This window comes from Corapipo altera, unplaced genomic scaffold (assembly GCF_003945725.1).
Source record: "Corapipo altera isolate COAL_440 unplaced genomic scaffold, ASM394572v1 308, whole genome shotgun sequence".
Lineage (NCBI taxonomy): Eukaryota > Metazoa > Chordata > Aves > Passeriformes > Pipridae > Corapipo > Corapipo altera.
This window is the reverse complement of record NW_020884925.1, coordinates 3,705,180-3,728,094: the sequence shown is the minus strand read 5'-3', so window position 1 is coordinate 3,728,094 and position 22,915 is coordinate 3,705,180. Positions and strand designations below refer to the sequence as shown.

The 22,915-nt window shown below is 45.1% G+C and overlaps 3 protein-coding genes across 5 annotated transcripts in view; 2 read left to right on the top strand and 1 right to left on the bottom strand.

Annotated features, from left to right (window-relative positions):
* Positions 1–3,493, top strand: part of USP3 (ubiquitin specific peptidase 3) — a 41,916-nt gene extending 38,423 nt beyond the window's left edge. Inside the window, exon 15 of one of the 2 annotated variants that reach the window (XM_027657699.1) lies at positions 1–3,493. This exon is cut by the window's left edge and continues 21 nt beyond it. In XM_027657699.1, the coding sequence (XP_027513500.1) occupies positions 1–370 (370 nt within the window). In that variant the 3' untranslated portion in view covers positions 371–3,493. The other variant, XM_027657700.1, reaches the window with a different exon arrangement.
* A 1,951-nt stretch (positions 3,494–5,444) lies between these two features.
* FBXL22 (F-box and leucine rich repeat protein 22) lies at positions 5,445–22,608 on the top strand. 2 transcript variants are annotated; one of them, XR_003530058.1, is made up of 4 exons: positions 5,445–5,850; positions 7,925–8,589; positions 12,443–12,453; positions 22,598–22,608. XR_003530058.1 is itself a non-coding variant. In XM_027657702.1 (2 exons), exons 1-2 carry the CDS (start codon positions 5,516–5,518, stop codon positions 8,268–8,270), a joined length of 681 nt encoding a protein of 226 aa, XP_027513503.1. In that variant the 5' UTR covers positions 5,445–5,515; the 3' UTR covers positions 8,271–8,624. The 2 variants fall into 2 exon arrangements, 1 of the variants encoding a protein (XP_027513503.1); XM_027657702.1 differs by lacking the exons at positions 12,443–12,453; positions 22,598–22,608 and having other exon boundaries at positions 7,925–8,624.
* The window catches only part of HERC1 (HECT and RLD domain containing E3 ubiquitin protein ligase family member 1), a 114,983-nt gene continuing 105,694 nt past the window's right edge, over positions 13,627–22,915 (bottom strand). Inside the window, 11 exon segments of the mRNA XM_027657698.1 lie at positions 13,627–14,305; positions 16,118–16,423; positions 17,353–17,505; positions 17,738–17,990; positions 18,384–18,460; positions 19,751–19,916; positions 20,070–20,239; positions 20,587–20,756; positions 21,296–21,311; positions 21,313–21,435; positions 22,724–22,893. Coding sequence (XP_027513499.1) covers positions 14,120–14,305; positions 16,118–16,423; positions 17,353–17,505; positions 17,738–17,990; positions 18,384–18,460; positions 19,751–19,916; positions 20,070–20,239; positions 20,587–20,756; positions 21,296–21,311; positions 21,313–21,435; positions 22,724–22,893 — 1,790 coding nt within the window. The 3' untranslated portion in view covers positions 13,627–14,119.

Sequence of the window (22,915 nt, the reverse complement as noted above, 5' to 3'; positions counted from 1 at the left end):
GCTGTGTGTGACTGTGTCTCTCTGGCAGGGTGGGCTCTGGCCATTACACGGCGTACGCGGCGCACGAGGGCCGCTGGTTCCACTTCAACGACAGCACTGTGACCCTGACGGACGAGGAGACCGTGGGCAAGGCCAAGGCCTACATCCTGTTCTACGTGGAGCGCCAGGCCCGGCCCGGCGCCGACAAACTCTGATACCTCCTTCTCAGTCTCACTTATCAAGTCCACCGGACAAAACATTTCCATTTCTCCATAAATACTTGATCCAAGACTTATTGATTTCATTGTGCACTTTTCAATTTCCTCTTGTGGGTTTTAGTTTTGTTGTGTCAATGGTAGCATTTGACTTACTGAACTTGGACACAAACTAACTTTTTTTTTTTTTAGTTATACCAGAAAACCTCAGCAGATTTTGATTTGCTGCTTTAGTTGTGATAACTCAATTTTTATATATATAGTTTCATGAAATAGTTATTTGACTTTTTTATATTAATGTTTTCAGTTCTCACTTTCTAAAGGCACATTTACATCCAAGAAGCTTTCTGTCCTCCTTACAAGCAAGATAAATGTGCTTCTGAAGAGCAGTACAACTTCATGCTGTTCTCAGTGCTGTCACGTAGATATGATTTAATCTCTTTCAATCAAAGGATTGTTTGCACGTCCTGTTTTCCCTCGTGCAGGAAACTTAAACAGTGACCTCTGACCAATCTTTCTTTGTCTGCAGAAGAGAGGAGATGTGGCATCATTAAGTAGACCAGGTAATTGCTGCTATACTGGTGTGTATTCAGGCTGCTGACTTTCAGGAATCATTGTAAATAAACAGTTGGTTCAATTGTATTAATACTGCAATTTAATTCAAGTATTCCTCACATATGCTCTACCCCCCACCCACTTCAAATTTAAAAAAACTATCTTAAAATTACCTGTCCAAATTGTGTTGAGATTCATGGTTTTTGAGCTGAACCTGATTTGCATTAGACATCCCTCATTTTAGGCTGTCATCCTGAAATTTGACCTTGAACACTGATTTGCTTGAAAACTTGGGAAACTTCCTGGCAGTGGGACCCCCAGCCTTCTTTCCTGGTGGGAATTGGGAGTCTGGGGGCTGAATAGAGCCTGCAGTTCACCCCGAAGGAGGCAGGTGGTGTTCCAAGTGCTTTGCATGGAATTGTTTAATCAGTTCCAGTGCAAACTCAGGGAAGGTGCTGCTCCTGCCAGCAGAGCCCTGTGAGGGAGGGGGTGAGCCAAGCCTGCAGTGGCCTGGAGAGCACTCAGGGAGCTGTAGCAGTGGCACCTTGGCTTAGGCTCTGGGTGAATGTGATGTGATGCAGTTTCTAAAACTTGGCCATGTAATGGAGAAAGACTTGTGCTAAAAAATCAACCTGAATTTTAGCTGTCCTGCTGTTCTGAACAGTGAAAGTCAGCAAGATGGAAAAAAAGGTGGAGAGCAGAACCATTCCTGCACAAGCCAGGAGTCTGACACCAAATCTGACATTTGCCAAATGCTGCATTTCAGGTCTCTTCCCCCAGCCCACCCTTTCTAGCTGGACCCTTGTGCCACGCAAGGAGCTGGGCACTCCTGAAATCTCACAGGGCTGGGAGTGAGAGTGGAATATACTTAATGCAGTCACACCATCAAACAGCCCCTCTTAGCAGTGTTTGTTTGTTAAGCAATAAAATACAGTAGTCTGAAAACACACAAGATGGGATTCCCCATTTTAGCAACTGCTTCTGAAAGCCCTGGCAGGGTGGAGGGGTTGTGCCCCAGCCCTTGCCTTGCCAGGGCCAGGGAAAAGACAAATCACAGCCAGACATTTGGGACAGTGGCATTCTGGAGAGCTTTTTCATAGCATCTTACACCAGGAAAGGGAGAAATTTTCTTTATACCAAACTGCAGAAAGCATTCAGCATAGCTGGTGGTATATGGGCATGGAACTGCATGCAGGTTAAATCTGTGGAGTTATTATTTGATACACAGTCACATATGTAAGGATTTTGGCTTTTAATGAGGCTGAACAATACACAGAACTATCCATTGCTTTAAATTGTAGATAGTTCATCACCTTCCATTTCTCCCTTTCCTGCAGGCAGGGTGTGGGGCAGGTAAAGAAGCATCCCAGCACGTTATCACCCTCCCTGCTCACAATAGTTGGGAAGGTGTGTAGATCCCATCCATAGCTGCATTTTGTCTGCAGGCTGCTTGGACTGGAGTCCTTTAGCATTTTACCTTCCTTTGACAATGCCAAGCTTAAAGTACAGGAGCTATGAGCCAGCAGCAGTATACCTTGCAGTAGTCAGGTGTGTGCAGTGTTCTTGCAGAACAGTGATGTAAATGTGCCTTTCTGTATTCTTAGAAATTTAAATTTGTAATCTTCAGCAACATTCACTTATTTTAATCAGCTTCTACTTCTTTTTGGGTCAGAGTTAACGTTCTCACTTGAGCATTTCCCTGCAGCCCCTTTGGTGTGTGCAGCACCCAGCCTGGGCAGGGCTGTGTCCTGCACACGCTGCAGTCACAGCAGGCGCGTTCTCGGAGCTGCCGAGGGCTCAGCCATCTGCTCTGCTGGAACAAGGACAGTGTAAATCCTTTCCTAATTTAACTTTCTCCCACTGCAAACCCAGATGGACAGTATGAACAGTTTGTTGTGGCAACACAAGTATTTCTCTTCCTGGTGGAGAACTTTGCTTATCCACTGTATTCTATTCAGTGTGGTGTCAAAAAAAAAAAAAAAGTAACTGAGCACTGAACCAGTAACATGTACTGCACCTGGCCTAGTATTACATTTTTAACCTTACTTGTATATCCTATATTTATCTACTAGCTCATGGGGGGGATATCTCTTTCATTTAAGCCAAATGTTTCTTTTCTACTTACTGCTGATCATAATACACACTAGGCTGGCAAGAATTTTTTTTCTTGCTTGTGACTGCTCTGCAAGCAGCAACTGCTCTCTACAGTTCAGAGACTTGCATATTTTTCACCAAAATTTGTCCCGTGAAAGGTTGTCCTTTTGTTAGTTATTGTTTAGCCACGTCTACAACTGGAGACAAGGTTTATGTCAAACAAAATGCAAAATGTCCAGCTCTCAGCTGTCAGCAAGAGAGTGTAAAACTGAGACAGGCAGGGACAGTGGACTTGGATCAAAAGCAGGAGGCCGTTTGTGAGGATTTTAGTCCAGCAATGGAAAGTGTAACACGTGGTGTTCCAAAGTTTCCCCAACAATGTTTCATTACTGCTGTGTCTGTGTCTTACTGATGAGGTCATTGGCACCTTGACAGCTGATTCCAACGTGCTTTAGGATCTCCTCAAGTACTGTAGTGCCATAGTTGTAATTGTTTACCATTAAACTCTTGTGTGTAATTTTCAGTGAGGATTTACTGACTGTGCTCATCTTGTGTGTTTCTGGAGCATTTCCAGGATGAATGTGAATTATATCTCATCACACAGTGTGTTTATGGAAAATGTGCCATTAAAGTGTCTCCTTTCCTTAGAACATGAAGCTCCTCTTGTCCTTCTCCAGGCTTGCAGAACAACTTTAGTGTCAGTCTTTGAACACAGCTGGCAGGGTATTGCACCTTGTGCTGGGGGAAACAAAATAAAGCTATTGAAGTGTTCCTGACCACGTAACACCTCTGCCAAACTTTGCATCTAAACCCAGAGAGGACCTGCCATTCAGATTTAAAGGACCTTGTCACCAAAATGCTGTTAATTTATGTCAGATTGTGGTGCACCCCCTCTGGCAGGAATCCACCCCAGCACTGCTTCCCTTGTCATCCAGCTCTGCTGGCTGGGTGGTTTGTTGTCTTTTGGGTTTGGTTGAGGTTTTTTAAATAATATTTTTTAAAATAATATTCCTGTAGGGGTAACAATTCTGAGCAGTCTCAGCTGTTCAAACCTGCTCACAAATGAAGGTAAGTTCTTAAAAAGTGAGAGCTGAAAATGCAGATATGAGAATGAAGAACAGCACCTGCTGGGACACCATTTAAGCTGCTGTTTTCCAGGGACTGCCTTACCTGGTATGTGAAACCTTGTCCCTTCCTTGGCTTCTTGAAGTGCTCCTTGCACTGTCCAGAGCCTGGCTCTGAGCAGGAATGTCCTTCTCATTTCAAGGAGGAGATTAAATGGCAGAGGATATGAAATCAGGAAGGCTGGCAGTTGTTAAGCCCAGCTTACTGTACACAGAAAAGGGCTAAAGAGTGAAACCCAAGTGCAGACACACAGTGCTCCAGCACCTCCTCAGGACAGGGAGGCAGAACTGCTGCAGCTGCAAACACATTTCAGGTCTTGTTTCTCAGAGTTGAAGAAGTTGAAGTCTTACCCTTATCCTCAGGGTGAGAAGGAAAAAGTGAACTTGGGTCCCACTCAGCTCTGTCACATATGAAAACACTCCCAGTTAAACTGCACAACTACACCAAGTCCCCCAGCTGTTAGAGAAGTGCAGGCCACTTGTAACCCCCCCCCCCCAGTGCTCTTCTGCTGTTTCTGTCAACCTATTTGTTAAATGTTTTCTCTTGCATTTACACCAGGCCGAAGATTGATATAAAATACCTTAATCTCAAGCATTTTTGTTTCACAAACATTAAAGTTCAAGGGCTGTTACTGCTTTTAATTCCAACCCACCCTTTGCTGTCACTTTATTTTTCTTCCAGGAGCAACTTTCTGACTACTGGAAAACAAATACTTGTAAAACCATTTCCATATCTCCTTTTTCCACCAAAAGGTGGAAAAAAGGTATCTGTGGTAACAGAACTAAACCTACAAAACCAAACCAACCCGACTTGTAAACCTCAAGACTAATAGAAGAAATCTATTTAAAGCACAAGCCCACAAGGAGCTAAACATAGACCTCTGTTCCCAGGAGTCTGTGCCATTCCTTCCCTCCTGCAGGAGGTGGGACACAGCCAGCTTTGTTTATGGGATCAGAGCCCAGCCCCAAATAACTGTGCAGGAAACTGCCCACAGCTCTGAGGCTGCAAATGAAAGCTGCAGAGGGTGTGGATGTGCTTCAGAGCAGCCAGGGAATTTTTAGATGATATTCTGAAAGTTCATTATCCACTGTATGTATCCTTGAATGTGAAGCAAAAGTGCAACCTCACAAAAATCAATGAACAAATAAAGGCCACAATTGCTGTAAACACAAACAGCTGCTCAAAGAGCCAAGTCCTCTGACGGGGAAAGGCTGGCAAAGACACTCCCTGCAGCTGTAGTTACACCCCATTCCCACTCCAGGAACTGTGCTAAACCCCGGGAGTGTCAAGGGGAAAGAATCCCTTTTAAGGAAGCATCTCATGGCAATCAGGCCCTGCTGTTCCACATCCCATTCCATCCCCTCGTAGAAGGGAACACGAGCTGTGTGCACGTTTCTTTGCCTTCCCCTGTTCTGAGCTGCTGCACCACTTGTGGGCCAAAAATAACCCCCATTCCACAACCATATATGTGCAACAGCCCTGGGGAGGCTGAGCCCCTGCAGCACCATCTCCACAGCCCAGGAGACTGGGACTGTTCCAGCCCTGCCATGCACATCACCCAGCTGAACCGGGAATGCCTCTTGCACCTCTTCTCTTTTCTGGACAACAACAGTAGGAAAAATTTAGCAAAAACATGTCACAAGTTGCTAGAAGTGTTTGAGGATCCTTTACTGTGGCCTTTGTTGAACTTCCATTCTCCAGTGGAACTAAAGAAGGATAATTTTCTCCTGGGACCTGCTTTAAAATACTTATCCATCTGCTGGTATTCAGAGAGAGTCAAGGTGTGTAACATTGAGGACTGGATGAAAAACAGTTTCCAGAGAGACTTCTGTAACAGGCATGAGAACACTGTCAGGGATTTTTTACTACAGGTTTGCAACAGGTATGTTCTTTGGGTGTGACTGTGCAGGTTCCCTGCCTTGAAATGAGTGAAATGAGAGAAGTGAGACCTGCTGATTACCTTATTTTAAAACACTCCATCCAACCTGCCTGAAATGACTTTACAATTTTAATACAATGTTAAGTTCATGTTTTGGTGGCAATAATGAATACTTCATATTGACTTTCCTTAAGTCTATTTTTTTCTTCTGTTTTTTTTGAAGAATGAATAATTAATATGGGAAGGTGCAATACTGCCTCCAACACTGCTGTTTAACTGACCCACACCACTCTGGCAGTGACTGGGGGTGGGGGCCCAGGGGAAAGTCATGATTTCAAACAGCAACTACACACATCATAACAGCCAAGTTCATTAATCTAAACATCAGATTTATTCCATTCTAAGAAATGTTGCTTTTATACTGAAATTCAATTAGGTTTTTTATCAACTACACTAAGGGAAGAGAAAGAGGAAAAGCAGCCCTGGGTGCAGAGCATTTCTTACAAGAGCTTTGTTGTTACAAAGCAGCTCTAACAAAAGATCCATTCCGTGAGGAGGTGGCAGTGCCTGCCCTGTCAGGTGCACCTGAGTGCCACAGCCAGCCCTCAGCTCCGGGAGCAACGCTGAAAAAAGCCAACAACTCCCAGGATACCGACAGGACACAGTGTCTGGGGGGAGGCAGCACAAGAGCTCAAAACAAGGATGGGAATAGGGGTTCAAAGCAGGGGGTAAGTTCCAAGTACCAAATCTCAGAACTGTTCTAGAACTGATAAAGATTTGGATTAAAAAGCAAAGGATCAGCACACCTGCTCCTACAAAGGATAAAACAATCAATCATTGGAAGCATTCCAACAAAATGCCCAACATTCAAATGCAAATTAAACATCCAGCTTTTCTCCCTGAGTGTGAAGTACGTTTTATTTTGTTGAAGGCACAAAAGTCAGAGCCTTTCTTGACCCTGTCAGCTTTTTTCTCCAACTGTTCCTAAGGGTAGAGTAACAAAACAAGCCCATGCAGCTGACACGATCTCACTTATTCCCTCAGCTCCAAAGGTGAAGTCAAGCAGGGACACGGGGTGGGGGTGGAGGCAGAGGAACGTGCTGAGCACCGGTTTTAAAGGACAAATGACCAGGGTGCAGTGATGGCAGGACCCCGTGTCTGCCCCACTGCTGCTGTACCCCTAAAAGCACGTGCTGTAAGCACAGATCTGTCCATGGAAGTGCTTGGGCACACCACGGTTCTGACAGGATGGAAGGGGCTCCTGTTCTGTCCATGACTGTGCTCATGGAGGAACAGCAGGCTGTGTTTAGCTAAATAGAAGCTGCTGAGCTGCCGCTGCCTGGAGAGGTGTGAGCAGGAACCAGACACTGCAGGGTGGGCACAGGGGTCCCTGCCTGGTCAGCACAAAGAGCTGCTCCAGGTCTGGCTCAAGGACAGCCAGTGGAAGGCAGCAACAGCCTTTCCTGTGCTTGCCCAGGGCTCCCCAAGCAGCACGAAATTAAGCTTTTTTCATTTCCTGCATCCCTGTTTGAGAGTGGAGTTCTTACCAGTTTCAGTGACTCAAAGGAGAATTTAAGACCTGTGTGGGGTTCAAACATCAACACTTAGGTAGCAGCTGGCACCCATTCAGTAAATCCAAGGAGCTCAAACAGACCCGTAATTTCTGAAAATCCAGAGTTAGAGTGTCCTACTTGACCACATACAGCAGTCTCTTCCCTCAGGTGTCCTCACCTTCCTCCTGAAATGAATCTTATCTCTCCTGGGTCTTCACTCCTGTGCCTCACAGCACCTGGCAACTCCCTAAGAAAAAACAGTGGAGCTGCAGCTCAGAGAGGCCTCCACAGCCCCTTCTCCAGTGCCAGCTGAGCTGGAGGTGTTGCTACCAACACAAAAAGCAAAGATGGTTAAGCTTTGTAAAGACTGAGATGTACATCTGTCCCCCCCACTGGTGCCTTTTTACCCCTCCTGCTGAAGAGGTGTTTTTCCAGAGTTCATATTTACTCCTGACAGTATCAGCTCGTCCAAGCTCTAGGATTTATCTCTCCCCTCATCTCACCTGTTGCCATCATGTTTCCAGGTGTCCAAACCTGCTGTCCCTGACCCTGTCTGGATGTGGCCATGTCACAGATGACTCCATCCTGCTGCTCCTCAAGAGCTGCCCCAAGCTGAGGACACTCAAGCTGGAGAACTGTGTGCGGATCACGGACCGGAGCCTGCAGGCTGTGACCCTGCACGGGGGGGCCCTGCACACCCTGCACGTGGATTTCTGCAGGAACATCACCCAGGCTGGGCTGCAGAGGGTCAGGGAACAGTGTCCTTCAGTGATGCTGAGAGCAGAGAGAAGTGCCAACATGATCCCAGACAGTCAGCCAGACAAAAAGCTGAGGCTTGAAAGAGCATCAAGAAAGCTGGTTGAGCTTTAGGTGCAGCAGATTGTGGGGTGGGGATGATCAGGGTGGGTATCTCACCTCACCTGAGCTCAGGAGCAATGATCAGTGGCACTTCCCTGCCTTCTGGTTGAGTCCAAACAAATGGCTGGTTTGTTTTGTTAAGGGTGCATTGGGAAAAGGCATTTCCACCAGGAAAAAAACGTTTGCTCTCTGTTGTTCCTTGAAACTGGAAACTGCCCTGCTGTCACACAAACTGCAGTTGGGGTCCCTCCTGGTGTGGGTGAGTGCAATGCACCTCACTCAGGAGGGAGCAGCAGGATCTTTGACTGAGGCCAAATTATAATTTGACAGAGTTCAATAAATTTGATGGAATTTAACCAAGTTTCACATTAGTCTGACAAGGTGCAGTGAGTTTGATGGCACAGTTCACCTGACTAATTACTGCATGGAGAAAACAAAGACAAGGACATACAAAGAGTTGGAATTGAGGCAGAGTGATCCACACAGAGAGCCCAGAACACAGAGATGAAGGAATAGCCTCCCACTGAGGTTCCATCACAAGGTTCAGAGTGGACCCCACACTCTAAACTCCTCAGTGATGGGTAAGGGCACAAAGGCACAGCAGACACTGAGTCATTGTGTGACCTTCACAAATTTCAGGGCAGAGTGATTACCAAAGTTCTGTTAAAGGGTATATCCATACAATCATTCCATCTGCCAAGGGGGATAACCCCTCCCTGTAAGGTCTTCCCAGCAAAAGCAGAGTACCTGACAAGCAGCACTTCCTTAGTGATTGACAGTGGGAGATCTTTACCAGGCTCTTTGATTAAATGAGGGAAGCATGGACTCAGTGCACACAAAACACAGGCTGACCCTTTGCATGATGTACTTACATAATGTAAGATACACCAAGGAATCTTTCCAAGGTGACATTAAAGGAAACACAGTGTGAACAAACGCTGGTTCAGAGAACTAATCTACAGGAAAGGACAGTGACTTACAGCTTTAATGCTAAATTAGGAACACACTACAGCCCAGCTGGATATAAACACCCCTTTCTCACTGCAAAGTACAAACCAAGGAGCTATTTTCATCACAGACCACAAATCTGTCCCTTTCCTGCTGCTCTGCTTCATGGAAGTGGAGCTTCACTGCAACTGTGCAGGTGATGCTGTGCCATCATCTACAGAGCCAGGCACCAAAGGCTGGCACAGTTTTGTTCTGCTGTGGAAAACTGGCTGTGGTACCCTGGGTTTGGTGTGGTATTGGGACTCAGGGCTGTCACACCACATTCCAAGACTCCTTCTGCCCTTCCAGACTTTTCCTGAGGAAAGTTAAATGTTTCTGAGTGCCCCCTTCCTGTGTCCCACAGTCACCCGGCCCAGGTTTGACTTGTCTCAGTCTAACAATCCAGGAAAATCCTTGTCATCAGGTGTGAGTTCTGCAGGGGTTTGTCTGAACCACAGCATTTCTCAAGCCCTGTGCCTTACTCTCTGTGAGCACATCCCCAAATTCTGCTTTCCATTACTTCCCATTTTGTTCAGCAATTCTAGTGTGAATTCAGAATTCAGACTCCTGGAAAGCACCACAAAATCCTGCCCATTCCTGCTGCCTCTGCAGCTGAACTTATGTTTACCTTAAATGTCTGTCCCATCCAGTATAACCCACTGAAGAACCTTCTGCTTCCAAAGAAAGGCAGATCATTAAATGGGGGGGAACCCGTGCCAGTGCAGCTTCCACACCAAACAGGACCAGGCTGCACATGGCCCAGCTTCACAAACCCTGGATCCTGAGCAGTTCCAGCCTGGATCACAGTGAAGCTGTACAGCAGTTAAGATTTTGGTTTAAATTAAAACCCTACACAGAGCAGGAACATCTGAGAGTGTGTGTGTGTCCTTAAAGCAAATTTAGAAATACTAATTTCCAGAAATACTGTTCTGTCCCACTAAGAGTCTCAACATCTGTGTTCCATTACAGACCAGTTACTCAGTATTTTATTAGGGCAGCACAGCAGTTCCTGTGCCTGTACCACAGCAGGCCTGGCTCTCATTTACATGCTTGATAATTAATCCTACTGCAGGTAACAGAACACTGAGGAAATCAGAGTTAAAAACACGTGAACTGGAATTGCCATCACCGAAATTCAACTATCTCAAGGCTATCGAGGTTTAAAATAATCTGCTGCATTTTAAGTTATTTGCAGGTTTAGTTTTGCAGCCTTACTACTGGTCTGCATTTTAATTTTTCAAGTAACTGGAAGACTGTAAGAGCCAACTTGTCCCCGAAGGAAATCTGTGACTTCTTTCTGACTTCTTCAGAAATTATTCAAGGGTGTCACAAATATCCAACATGATACATGTTTTTCTTTAAATTTAGACAATGGTGTGACTGCAGTACCTCTCTAAAACACAAAGAACGTGTGAAAAACTGCTGCTGAAGCAGAGCAGACTTTTTCCCTTGCTCTTTGGCATCTAAACTATAAAACCAAGTCCTGAAGTTGGGCCTCAGTTCCCCAGGAAGAACTGGTTTGATTTTCCAGTTCCTTGCTGTATTCTTTTTACAATACTGTTGCTCCTTTAATTAATGTGCAGAAAATGCCTGGGGTGTCCTAATGACCAGCTTGGCTCTGGTGCCTCAGGTGGCCTTGAAAGACAGATTTATTTCAGCTGGTCCATTGTCTTTTGTTCACATTTGAACAGAAAGAACGGAAACGTGTTATCAGAATTCCACCTGAAGCCAATTTTTACTGCAAGACTAGAATGGTAAAATTGTATTTCCAGTTTCCTTAGGAAGGTAAGTTTCAAATCATTTCAGCAGAACTGTTTTATTAGACTACCTGCCTAGGGTGGCTTCTTCCCTCTGCAAAAACTGCTGAGCCAGCTATGACCTCCTGAAAACACTCCTCGTGTGCTGCAGCAGAAATGGAAAGAGAACTTTACAGCTCTCAGCATAATGGAATATACTCACTGCTCCTTTCCATCCTGGTTAACTGATCCACAGATATCCTTGGGACACTCTAATTTGGCTGAGCTAAGAAATAAAGCAGAGCATTACAGCAACTCAGTCACACAGAGCTGGAATTCTAGAGAAACATTTGATCACTGTGAACATCTGTGAGAAACACTCACCCAGAAAACAAACAAGGAAGATAACTGGATTATTGCATCTTCATAACTCAGACTTATTTAATGGCATGACACTGTAAAACCCTGGCATTTCATTCACTCATTCCTCAGTCAGTGGGACCCTTATGCACCACGAAGGAACAGAACTGGAAGTGTGGACAGGAAGGACAAACAGCAAATCCCAACCCAGCACTCACAGCCTGGAAAGGCTGAACAGACCAACTGTGAGGTGGAAAGTGGGATGTTGGCACCACTCCTGCCTTGGACACACAACACCAGTGTCACAGGGTGCTGACAAGCCAAAACAAGGCAGGAATTTACACAGTCACACCAGGAACCAAAGAGCTTCTCCTGCTGCCAGCTCTCCAACCCCTGGGCTGAGAGACACGGCTCTGGAGGTGGAACAGATTTTCAAGCAGCTACAAGGTATGAAAGTGGGTTTGCATCTGTCTGCTTATTACTTAAACCTTTCTGCCAGTTTTCTCTCAGGACTGTCTGGGGGGTGGGGGGTGCTGTAGTTTTACTTTGCTCTTCCCCAACATGAACGAGGATATTTGTTCATGACATGGTAAAATCTGAACACAATTGTGTTGATACATTTTTTCAGCACCAATAATAAATTTTCTCCCTTAGCAATTCAATTTGAAAATTGAGAATATAAAGTGATCACATTTTATTCAGGGTATGATGGAAGGATGAAAACAGGCCTGTGGTTTTCTTTAGCTCCAAGCCATTAAAGTTCCATCAAACACAATCCTTTAATCAACATCAATATTTACCAATATCAACATTCTCTTTCATTTCAGTGTAAACTGCCTCCAAAAATACCCTCATTATCCAAGAAGCCAATTGCACAGTCCATATAAAACTGCAATTTTTAGGCACAGCTCTATTATTTCCTTTGCCTGATTAAAACAGGCTGACAACTCAGTAGCACTAGGACACATCAGTGAAGTCCAGCAGGCAATAATACAGGACTTAATACAGCAGTTTCCCCTTTTATTTGTAATACTGTAGTTTTTATGTATTACACCCATAAATCTAGACCACAATGTGCATATACTCCCCCACAACACCAAGAACTCAGTCCAGTTTGGAACCAGAACACACAAGGGGGCAGGAAACAAGGGCTGCTTGATTTCAGGGCCCTGAGCCCCCCCTTCCCCCCAGACTGCTGAGCCCCCCTGCAGTGTGGGGGTCACAGCTACAAACCTTGTGCCTTCTCCAGGAGCCAACAACTATTCCTGACTTAGAGAATGTCACCAGTAAAACCCTGACCTGCACAGCTCCATGGCTTATCAAGCTTTGAGCACTCTGAGCTGGCAGCAACAACCAGTTCAGTCTTGGACAGCCAGGAATTTCCCAAGTCATCCTTGTGAACACACAGTGAACATGTGAAGAAAAACAACAGGAATTTCTGCCTGTACTCCAGGCTCAGATGGACCACTCCTGTCCCAGGTGAGGTGACACTGATAAACACTCTCACCTGCCCTCAGGCCCCACAGCACCTTCCCCAGGAGCTCAGAGAGGATGAGGATGGGGGGAACGGGGGCAGAGTAGCCCTGACTCACCTGGGGACACTCTCCAGGTCCATCCTGCTCCTCCACACCAAGCAGCATTTCTGGTTTGACACAAACGAGGTCTTTTCTACACTGGAAATTATCCATTGCCCAGCACTCCCCTAAGACACAGAGCAGAGGTTCCTGTGCAGCTCATTTCTGTCCTAACCAAGGATGGAACTCCAGTGTGACCCAAACCATGCTGATCATAACAGGTACAGCTGCAACAAAAGGAGAGTAAAGGCAGAGCCAAGAATGTGCATAAACCCACAGCCTCAACTACTGCCCTGTCACCTCCACTGTCAGTTTTCCGTACTCAGGAACCAACTCTGTCCACCTGTACATTAAAAAACATTTTTTTGCCAAAAGATTCAAAGGTTTCTGAGTGCAGGTGGCAGCACATTGCTACTGCCAACAACTCCTCTGGAGGAGCAAAATGTTTAAAGGAAAAGCAAGAAGGAATCAAGCACAAGATGGACTTGTATTGCAGTAGGAGGATCAACACCCAAACAGAGCAGCCCCTCGGACACTGGGAAAGCAAAGCAGGGCTGCACATCATAGTCAGTGAAGAGAAACATTTTAAGGTGCTTCAAATGTCAAACCCTGCCTGAACACTGTAACACTATGACTTCCTGAGACAAAATACAAAAAATATGAAGACTGAGACAACCAACCCCAGTTCACAAATGCATAACAAGCCACCGATCCTTGAATTTGCTTTATTTTTCTCTGCATAAGGAACCCTGCACAGGCAATTCAAATTAAAACAAAATAAATATGTGAATATTCATGTAAAACAGTCCTGGCTAATGAACAATTATACACAATGTACAACTCTTCATGTTCACTGGGAGGGCTTACAAATGTACTATTCCCAACAAAAATGCACCAAAATGTCTCCATGCAAACTTATCAAAAGTGACCAAAAAAGGAGAAAAAACTTACCCATCGGACTTTTTTGTTTTGTTTTTCCTTTTTTCTTTTGTACAATCACAAAAAAATAAAAACATCTAATCTTTTTTTTGTTACATTTAGAGTAACTAAAATGTGGCCACCATCTATTAACATCTGGTTTGTTTGTTTGTTTGTTTTTTTTATGCTCCTAAAACATCTATGGTTACCGTAAAATTATGTCAACGATGAATTGGACTTAGGGCACTATTTGTAGGAAAAGGAAGGTGATTTTGTTCACAGAGTGTCAATAATCCGTGTCGGAGCCCTCGGCATTGTCCACGTTCCGGGAGAGCATGTAATTGTCCATGTCTATGGAGCGGCAGTTGTTGATTGCATAGCGCAGGCGCTCGGCCATCACCAGCTGGCTGGAGTACGGGGGCAGCCGCAGTTGAAAGAAACAAGTCTGTGAGGTAGGCAAGCTGTCGTAAGGCTGGGGGAGAGGAGACAAGGGGGGACACTGGTGAGCTGGGAATCAAGGAAAATCCAGTGCAGACATATTTCACTGTTCCTTCCCTTCCCTGCCTCTGCCGGTCAGCTTTCTCCATGCACAGAATCACAGAATCGACCGGCTTGGAAAAGACCTCCGAGATCATCGAGTCCAACCCTTGATCCAACCCCGCTGTGGTTCCCAGACCATGGCACTGATGCCACATCCAGTCTCACCTTCAACACCTCCAGGGATGGTGACTCCACCCCCTCCCTGGGCAGCCCATTCCAATGGCTGAGCACTCTCTCTGTAAACATTTCTTCCCAATATCCAACCTAAACCTCCCCTGGCACAGCTTGGGACCAAGCCCTCTTGTCCTACTGCTGGTTCCTGGGAGAAGAGACCAACCCCCATCTGGCTACAACCTCCTGGCAGGGAGTTGTAGAGAGTGAGGAGGTCTCCCCTGAGCCTCCTCTTCTCCAGGCTGAGCCCCCCCAGCTCCCTCAGCCTCTCCTCACAGAACTTGTGCTCCAGTCCCTTCCCCAGCCTCGCTGCTCTTCCCTGGACCTGCTCCAGCCCCTCCTGAGCTGAGGGCCCAGAGCTGGACACAGCACTCCAGGGGTGGCCTCACCAGCGCTGAGTCCAGGGGCAGAATCACTGCCCTGCTCCTGCTGCCACACTGTTCCTGAGCCAGGCCAGGATCTATTGGCCTTCTTGGCCACCTGGGCACACTCTGGCTCCTGTTCAGCTCCCTGTCCATCCCCACTCCCAGCTCCCTTCCTGCCTGGCTGCTCTCCAGCCCCTCTGGCCCCAGCCCAGGGAGCTGCCAGGGGTTGTTGTGACCAAAGTGCAGGACCCGGCCCTTGGCCTGGTTGAACCTCATCCCGTTGGAATCAGTCCATGGATCCAGCTTGGCCAGGTCCCTCTGCAGAGCCCTCCTGCCTTCCAGCAGATCAACACACCCCCCAGCTTGGTGTCATCTGCAAATTTGTTGATGGTACACGCAATCCATGCAGATCATCCATAAGGATATTATTCTAGCCCCAAGTTCTTTTAGGAAGTGGATTGGCCTCTCGTTTACAGCACTTGTTTCATCCTTAAGTATGTGCAAAACTACTGCTGTGTCACCTACTTTGTAAATAACTCAACCCACTGATGAAACTCAGCTATTTGAACAGCTGATCCCACTCCTCAGCCCTCTGTACCAAGCAACATTCAATTCCAAACCAGAGTGTGTCTCAACACAAGAGACACCTGACCAAAGATGACAGACAAGCCACTGTCATCTTTGATTTTGTCACGTTTTTGATTCATGTTGTTCACAGACAACGTGCTTTCACTGCACAAAGCCCCAAAACAATGCCAAATGAATGTCTCCTGTATGTGAAATAACACACTGTAAACTCACTGCAGTGGTTTAAAAACGTTAATAGTTCACTACTGGTCATATGTTGCCACTCAGACAAAATTAACACTTAAAAACAGAATGAAAATTATCAAATCAAAAAAAGAGATTGGAACAGAAAATCGCTGTGGGCAAGTTACAATAGAACAAGGTTTGTTTCTAGTGCAAGAACTTGTCTTGACCTTTAATCACCGACTGCACCACATTAATTAAGATGCAATTCATGCAGCCTGTGTCCTTCTGCACAATAAAAATGTCTGAGCTTAACTCAGAGCACGTCCCATCCCATACTTTTCCTGTAAATTTAGAACAATGGAAACTGTCTCCTACTGGCAAAGGACAGACCATAACAGAGATGAATAAGAAAATAATATTAATTACAAAAAAGCCAAATAAACCCAGCAACTTACCCTATCAACCTTCATTATTTGGAATCGCTGAGAGATATCAGCTGTGTTGGCTGGCAGTCGAGATCTTCCTGACACAAACCTCATGAAAAGGACTCTCTCCTCATTGGAAAACTCCTCCAGGGTGTGCCAGAACCACTGCACCAGCTGATGCTGCTCATCCACCTCCCTGTATCGCACAACTTTCTTCAGAACTTCAACGGAGATTTCTGGCATTCCACAGACCATTTGCTCCAACTGCTTGGCAGTCAGAAGGGACAGCAAAGGAACGGGAACAATCCAGGACATTCCCTCCCTGACAGCAGCCACCTGTTGGCCAAAAACAGAGGAGACATCTGAAGTGCAATTGTCTCACCTCCACCACTTCTGTACCACCCAAAACCAGAAATAACTTCTCAGCTGAGAAATGGGATAGAGAGATAGAACTACAGAACATCTGCCTGCCACACATGCACCCCCTGCAAGGGCTGGATTGCTTCTCAAAATCCAGGAGAACATCACAGATATTTTAAATTGTATTTGCACATTTGAAAACATGTTTTGATACTAAACAGAACTGCTCAAAGTACAAGTTGGCAGCACAAATGATGATGGCTAATCCGAGGAACTGTGTAAACACAAATAACACTTTGTTCCACCTCAGGTGTATGGTGAGAATGTTCTCGTTCTACAAGACTTAGGATTTGGTACCTCTGATGAGAAAGCTGCTTCTCCAACACAGAGAATACCACACACGCATCTCTACCTTGTAATTAGCACACTGCTTTCACAAGGTTCACTGATCAAATGGCAAACAGGTAATAAACACTTCCCAAAACATATCATGGAATATTTGCAGGTTTTGTGTTATAGCAGAAGAGAAACAGTCTCAAATTAAACAAAGGTTTGTCAATAATATTTTAGATAGCCTCTGTGTTGTTAAAATGCCCAGTTACAGTGCCCAGCATGCAAAATTGCATGCAAAAATGCAAAATTCTTTTCTCAAGTAGTTGCACTGGGGTTACTCTAGTGTAGACAAGGTCTGATTTCTAATGCTCTTCTGCCAACTGAGCAATTACTGAGAAAAACAGGACTAATTTAAAAGAAAACCCCAAAACAATTTGTGGGGGAAGAAAAGCCATGGGGACACAGTCAAGATGCAGAAAGCTAAACTTTTCTTACCACAAACTGTAATGGAAACTGGGATAAATCACCCCCCTGCTCCCACTCCCAACAGAGATGGGTCCCAAGGGTCTTACCTGACGGTCCATCTCATGGAGTCTGTACTCAATTGCCCTCTCCACATACTCTTTCCTGTTTGAAAAGGTAAGTGGGATACTGTTCCCTCCAGGGATTATGGGAACCATTTTACCATCAGCACTTTGGCCAACAAAAGAATCTAAAGGAATCATCTGTGATGCAAAACAGGAAAAGCATGTTGAGTGTAAGTGATACAAGTTTCACTTTTTACTCTAAGTCACCTAGAACTATATATAGTAAGATCACAAACTATTCTAAATGCACACAAAGTGCTTGTTATGCCAAGAATGGAGACTGAAACGATATAAATACTGAAGTGAAGGTCAATCTGACAAAGCAACCACTTCCAGAATAAACCTGAAAGCTTCAACTCTCCCATCTTACCTCATGGAAATTTTCTTCAGTAATCCCACTGTCTTCAATGTGAAGAATGCTGTTGAGGGTCTGCACATAGAGCAGATCTACCTCCTCCAAATCCTCCAAGATGAGTGGGATACAACAAAGTTGCTTCCAGACCATTGGAGCCAAATGAAGATCTAATGGCTTTTTTGTACGAATAGCCACACCCATGAGAATGCCCAGGAACTTGAACTGCATCAGGTGTTCATCTAAACATGCTGAAGGGTTAAAGAGAAACCTGGAACAACAAAGAATCGGTGAAAACACTCTATCATTTCTATGCTACTTCATTAGAAGTAAAAGAGCAAACTGCCCACACACTTGTCACCGAGGGGTGGCCAAACAAGACCATTATTGTTCTCTTTAGCTGCTAAGACCCTGAGGCTGAGGAAGGCAGCACTCCTGACACAGGGGCTGCCATTCCTGATGTTACTCTGAACTCTGCCATCAGTAATCTGGCAAGTTCATGTTAAAACCATGCCCTCTCCTCCATAATAAAGTAACATTACAACCTGAAGGAAAAAATATATTAGAGACAGTCATGAAGCCTCATCATTTGGTATAAAACAGTTACTAGATTTGGATTTTCAACCCCTACCATCTGCAATAAATCAAGTCCTGCACAACTCACCTATCCCTGTTGTAGCCTACTTCAGCTGTAGCATTTGGGGAAGGAATGAGCAGGTCTACGATTCCAGTTTCCAGTTCCTTAAAAATCAACAACAAAAAAGCCTTCTTAGACACGGGGATAACAAACCTATGTCATCACTATTAAGACATTATAGCATTACACGACAGAATATTCCACTATAGTGATGATTACTCTTTACAAATTAATACAAAACACTGAAGAGAAAGTAAACATCATAGGATGACTGTAAGCAATAAAAGCATTTTTCTCCCCAAAACCTGCCCTTAGGTCAGCCTATAATTGTTATTTTCCTGTGGCTGCTCTGTGATACATTCCTGGTGCCTGTTTCCAAAACAATCAGAAGCCATAACCTCTTTTTCCTACTGGTGCAGCTTTTCCAAGATCCAAAAAAATTTTCAGTTTTGTTCTGAACCCTCATCACAGCTCAGATTGAATGTAAACTGTCTAGGAAAGAACCCAAAACCTACGCCTCAAGCCCCTACCCGAATCAACCCTGCTCTAGTCTTACAGGCTCCAGAAAATTCACTAATAAATGGAGTCCTTCAGTTTTACCATCCTGTATCCTGACTCCAATGCCAGCTCCAGCACTACCCATAGCTCTTGTCCTGTCCCAGACTAAGCAGATAGACTCATTAACCTCCCAAATCCTCATTCTTTGTATTTTGAGGCTTTGGAAGATTAAGGAACAACCAAACTTCTGCAGCCAGCATTGCCCTGAATCCGTCTCCTGGCTACAATCACAGCTGTGTCACAGGGCTGAGACACATCCTTAAAACTAGAGGCAGAACACATGAGCATGGATCAGCTTTGTCTTAGTCCTGCAGCCTGAAGCCTCCAGTTAGTTCCTGAGGAATCTGAAAGGACTGAAATAGCCACAGTATCCTGGTCACAGACAGGCAAACCCAGGCACTTCCTGCTACTGATGGTCTTTCCAGCACTGAATGTGAGAGGTGAAAATGTCTTCAGGTATATGAGAAGCACCTGCCTGAGGTGTTTCTGCACTGCAGGCATGGAATGTGCTGCAGGCATGGAATACAGCACAGCTTCTCAAAGAAGGTCCTGGCTGGACAGAATGGGAGGCTGCAAAATGCTCCTGTAATGTGTAGGGGTCATCTCAGAATTCCAAGGAGCCTAATGTAACACTAGTTATAGTGTGGCCCTATAGCATCTCCTTGACACAATCTAGGAAGATTTCTTTATCCTCAGAGACACCCCTAAGCAGGCAGCCCTAGTGCCATGGCTCAGCACTGAAGAACAAGTACTTGCTATGCTGTGAAGAGGAAAATTTGAAAAACACTAAGAGAGAACAAAAACTCTCCCCAGGCATTTTGAGTTCCTAGACATACCTGACACATTTCTGTAATAGTGTCATCAAACACTCCACCTGCATCATCAGCTCCTTCTCCAACCAGTTTCACCTTCCAGGCCCGGGAGGGCAGGCGAAGGTCTGAGGCATTCAGCTTCACCACCTGCCTGGCTATCTGCACAAAGATGGGCTTGCACTTCCGACCTCTGTGGGGAGAAACACAGCCAGACAACGTAACTCAAATGTAAGGGCTATGGAATCACTGCCCTAACAAAGCTGGACAGAGAGCTCAGAACGCCCAAAGATCAGGAGATGGGTGAACACCAGCATGACACAGGGTCTGTGGAAGCAGCACTGACCTGGTTGAGATCCTCTTCACAGTGATCTGGGGCCCGTAGTTCTTGCCCTGCACCATGGTTTTCCCTATGGAGCGCACCATGGGCAGGGTGTACACCCGGGGTGCCAGCAAGGGCCTCAGCTGGCCCTGCACTATTCCCCACGTTCCAGCATTGTAATGAGATGTACTGTTCTGAAATAAAGCAGCACCAGAATAAACATGTCAATAAAGGCTATTAATTCCATTCTTCCCACAATAAAACCCTTCAGAGCAATCACTGGCACTCCAGTGCTCCAGGAAACAGGTTAGTGCTTTCTGGTTTTAAAGCTAAAAAGCTCTTGGAAACTGAAACACTGACATGTCAGTGCTAGTGTAAGTGAAAATATAGAACAATACCTTGACAAAGTTTGGTTTAATCCAGAATTACATTTTTTTTTTAAATTTTTTTTACAAAGATTCATCTCAACCTGGCCAGAAACTCTCTAGCAACGTGGCATAACACAACAGAGCCAAGCCGGTTTTTTCCAAAGGAATTTTACCTGGTTATTGGGACTGAGGTTAAGTAATCTCCACGAAGAGTACATGAGGTCAGAAAAATGGTACAGCAGTCTCAGCCTTGCCCTCACTGTATGAATGCTCACTTCCTTCAGTGCCCCGTACTGTGGTGGGATGGCATCAGGTAAACCAAGCTGCAAAGGCACTGAAACACCTATCACAGGAAGAGAAACAAAGCAGTGTTTGATAAAGGGGAGCTGGTTTGCTTTTGGCTGGGATGGAGTTGATTTTACCCACAGCAGCTTAGCTGCCTACTGGGGTTAAACCACGACAGCAGCCAAATTAAGACCAAGATAACAGGAAACCCTGCATGGATATAAAACTAAACAAAATTTGTCCCAAATGTTCAGAATTCTTGTTGCACTCATAGCTCAGGAACACCGGGCAGGACTAAAACAAACGGCCATAAAACCTCAGTTAGAACCACAGAATCAGCCGGGTTGGAAGGGACCTCAGAGATCATCAAGTCCAACCCTTGATCCAACCCCGCCGTGGTTCCCAGCCCATGGCACTGATGCCACATCCAGTCTCACCTTCAACACCTCCGGGGACGGAGAATCCACCCCCTCCCTGGGCAGCCCATTCCAGTGGCTGAGCACCCTCTCTGCAAAGAATTTCTTCCCAATATCCAACCCAAACCTCCCCTGGCACAGCTTAAGACCGAGCCCTCTTGTCCTCCTGCCGGTTCCTCACCCGGAGCTCGGGGGGGGCACAGGGGGGGCCGTCCAGGCCGCGCTGTGGCAGCGCCCGGCCGAGATCTGCCGGACGTTCTTCCCCTGCAGGACCGTGACCAGGGTGGGCTCCCGCACGTGGTTGGTGTGGCCCAGGCCAAGCTGACCATGGGGAACAGACAGAAAAGGGACAAAGAACAATCAACAGCTGCCACAATTCTAAAACTCTCTAAGCAAACATTCAGAGCAAATGGTAAAAAATTATATTTATCTACAGCATATACTGGGATTAAAAAAAATGTACTCTCTCTATCTCTCTATCTCTATCTATCTCTTTTAGTTTTGATAAAATATTGCATCTGTCCCCGACTGAAGTAGCAGATCTATGTGTCAAAGAGACTCAAAAACAGCTGGAGACTTCTTGCAAGATCTTTTCCAGATTGAGGAACTACCCTATGCTGCTAAATTGTCTGTATTGCACAGTCTCTCATGCACAGACAACTCATCTTCTACATCTCCTCTGTGTCATTTAAATACCATTTTTGTTCCAGCATGTAAATTGCTACAATAGTTTATGAAAACACAATTTGTGCAAAGAGAGAATTTACTGAAGCTGTTCTGATTTTTTACTGTTTCATATCATATTCTAATTTCATATTCTATAGGTTAAAAATTTCAAATTGCAAGAGTGTATATATTTTACCAGTTCATATAAAACCAGTATTTTGAACTGAAAATCATATAAAACAGCTTTAAGAATCAATTTATTTAAATTTTTTACCCTAACAATTTCTTCCCTTACAAAACCAGAGTACCATATTAAAAAAAAAAACCAAAAAAACCCAACAAACCAAAAGCAATTAAAAAAAAAACAAACTCAAAGAGAAATTATTCTAAAAAACTTGCCCAACAAGCCTTCTCAAAAGCTCAGTCCTAAAACATCAGAGGATGAAATTTGCCCAAACTTCCTGAAACACCATCACCTGCTATATGAAGAGGCTCACTCTGATACTTGTAGCATGCAGAAGTGTCAAAAAGCTGAAATCCTTCCAAAAAATTTGAGTTGAACATGTGGTGAGGGAGAATTTATCATTTATTACATTTTTTTCTGACTTTAAAAAAAATCACTCCTTTAAAAAGGTTAATTTATATTTTCACTATGAAAAGCACCTAAAGAGTTCACAAATCTGATTGACACCAACCATAAATTTTATTATGTTGAAAAAACTGGTGATAGCTCAAGAATTAGGTAAAAATTTATGAATTTTTAAAAGAGTTTGGATTAGGATATTTTGCCTAGAGTGTTTTGAGTGCTTCTCCAAAGTGCTACAGGGAATAAATAGGAAAATAATGGAAATTGCCGGAAGAGTCATTACGATCAATATTCCAAATACATCTGTGAAGTACAATGACAGCCATACAAAGGTCAGGAGAGTAAAACAGCCCATACCTGCCCCTCGGAATTGCTGCCCCAGGCATAGACATCCCCCGTGGAGGACAGGGCCAGGGTGTGCTCTGCCCCCACCGCGATGTCCTCGATGAAGATCCCCGACAGCACCGGCACCTGCTGGGGCCGGTTGTGGTTCCGGGCACGGCCCTCGGGCAAACCGATGAGGCGATCTGGAATGGGAACAACACCTCT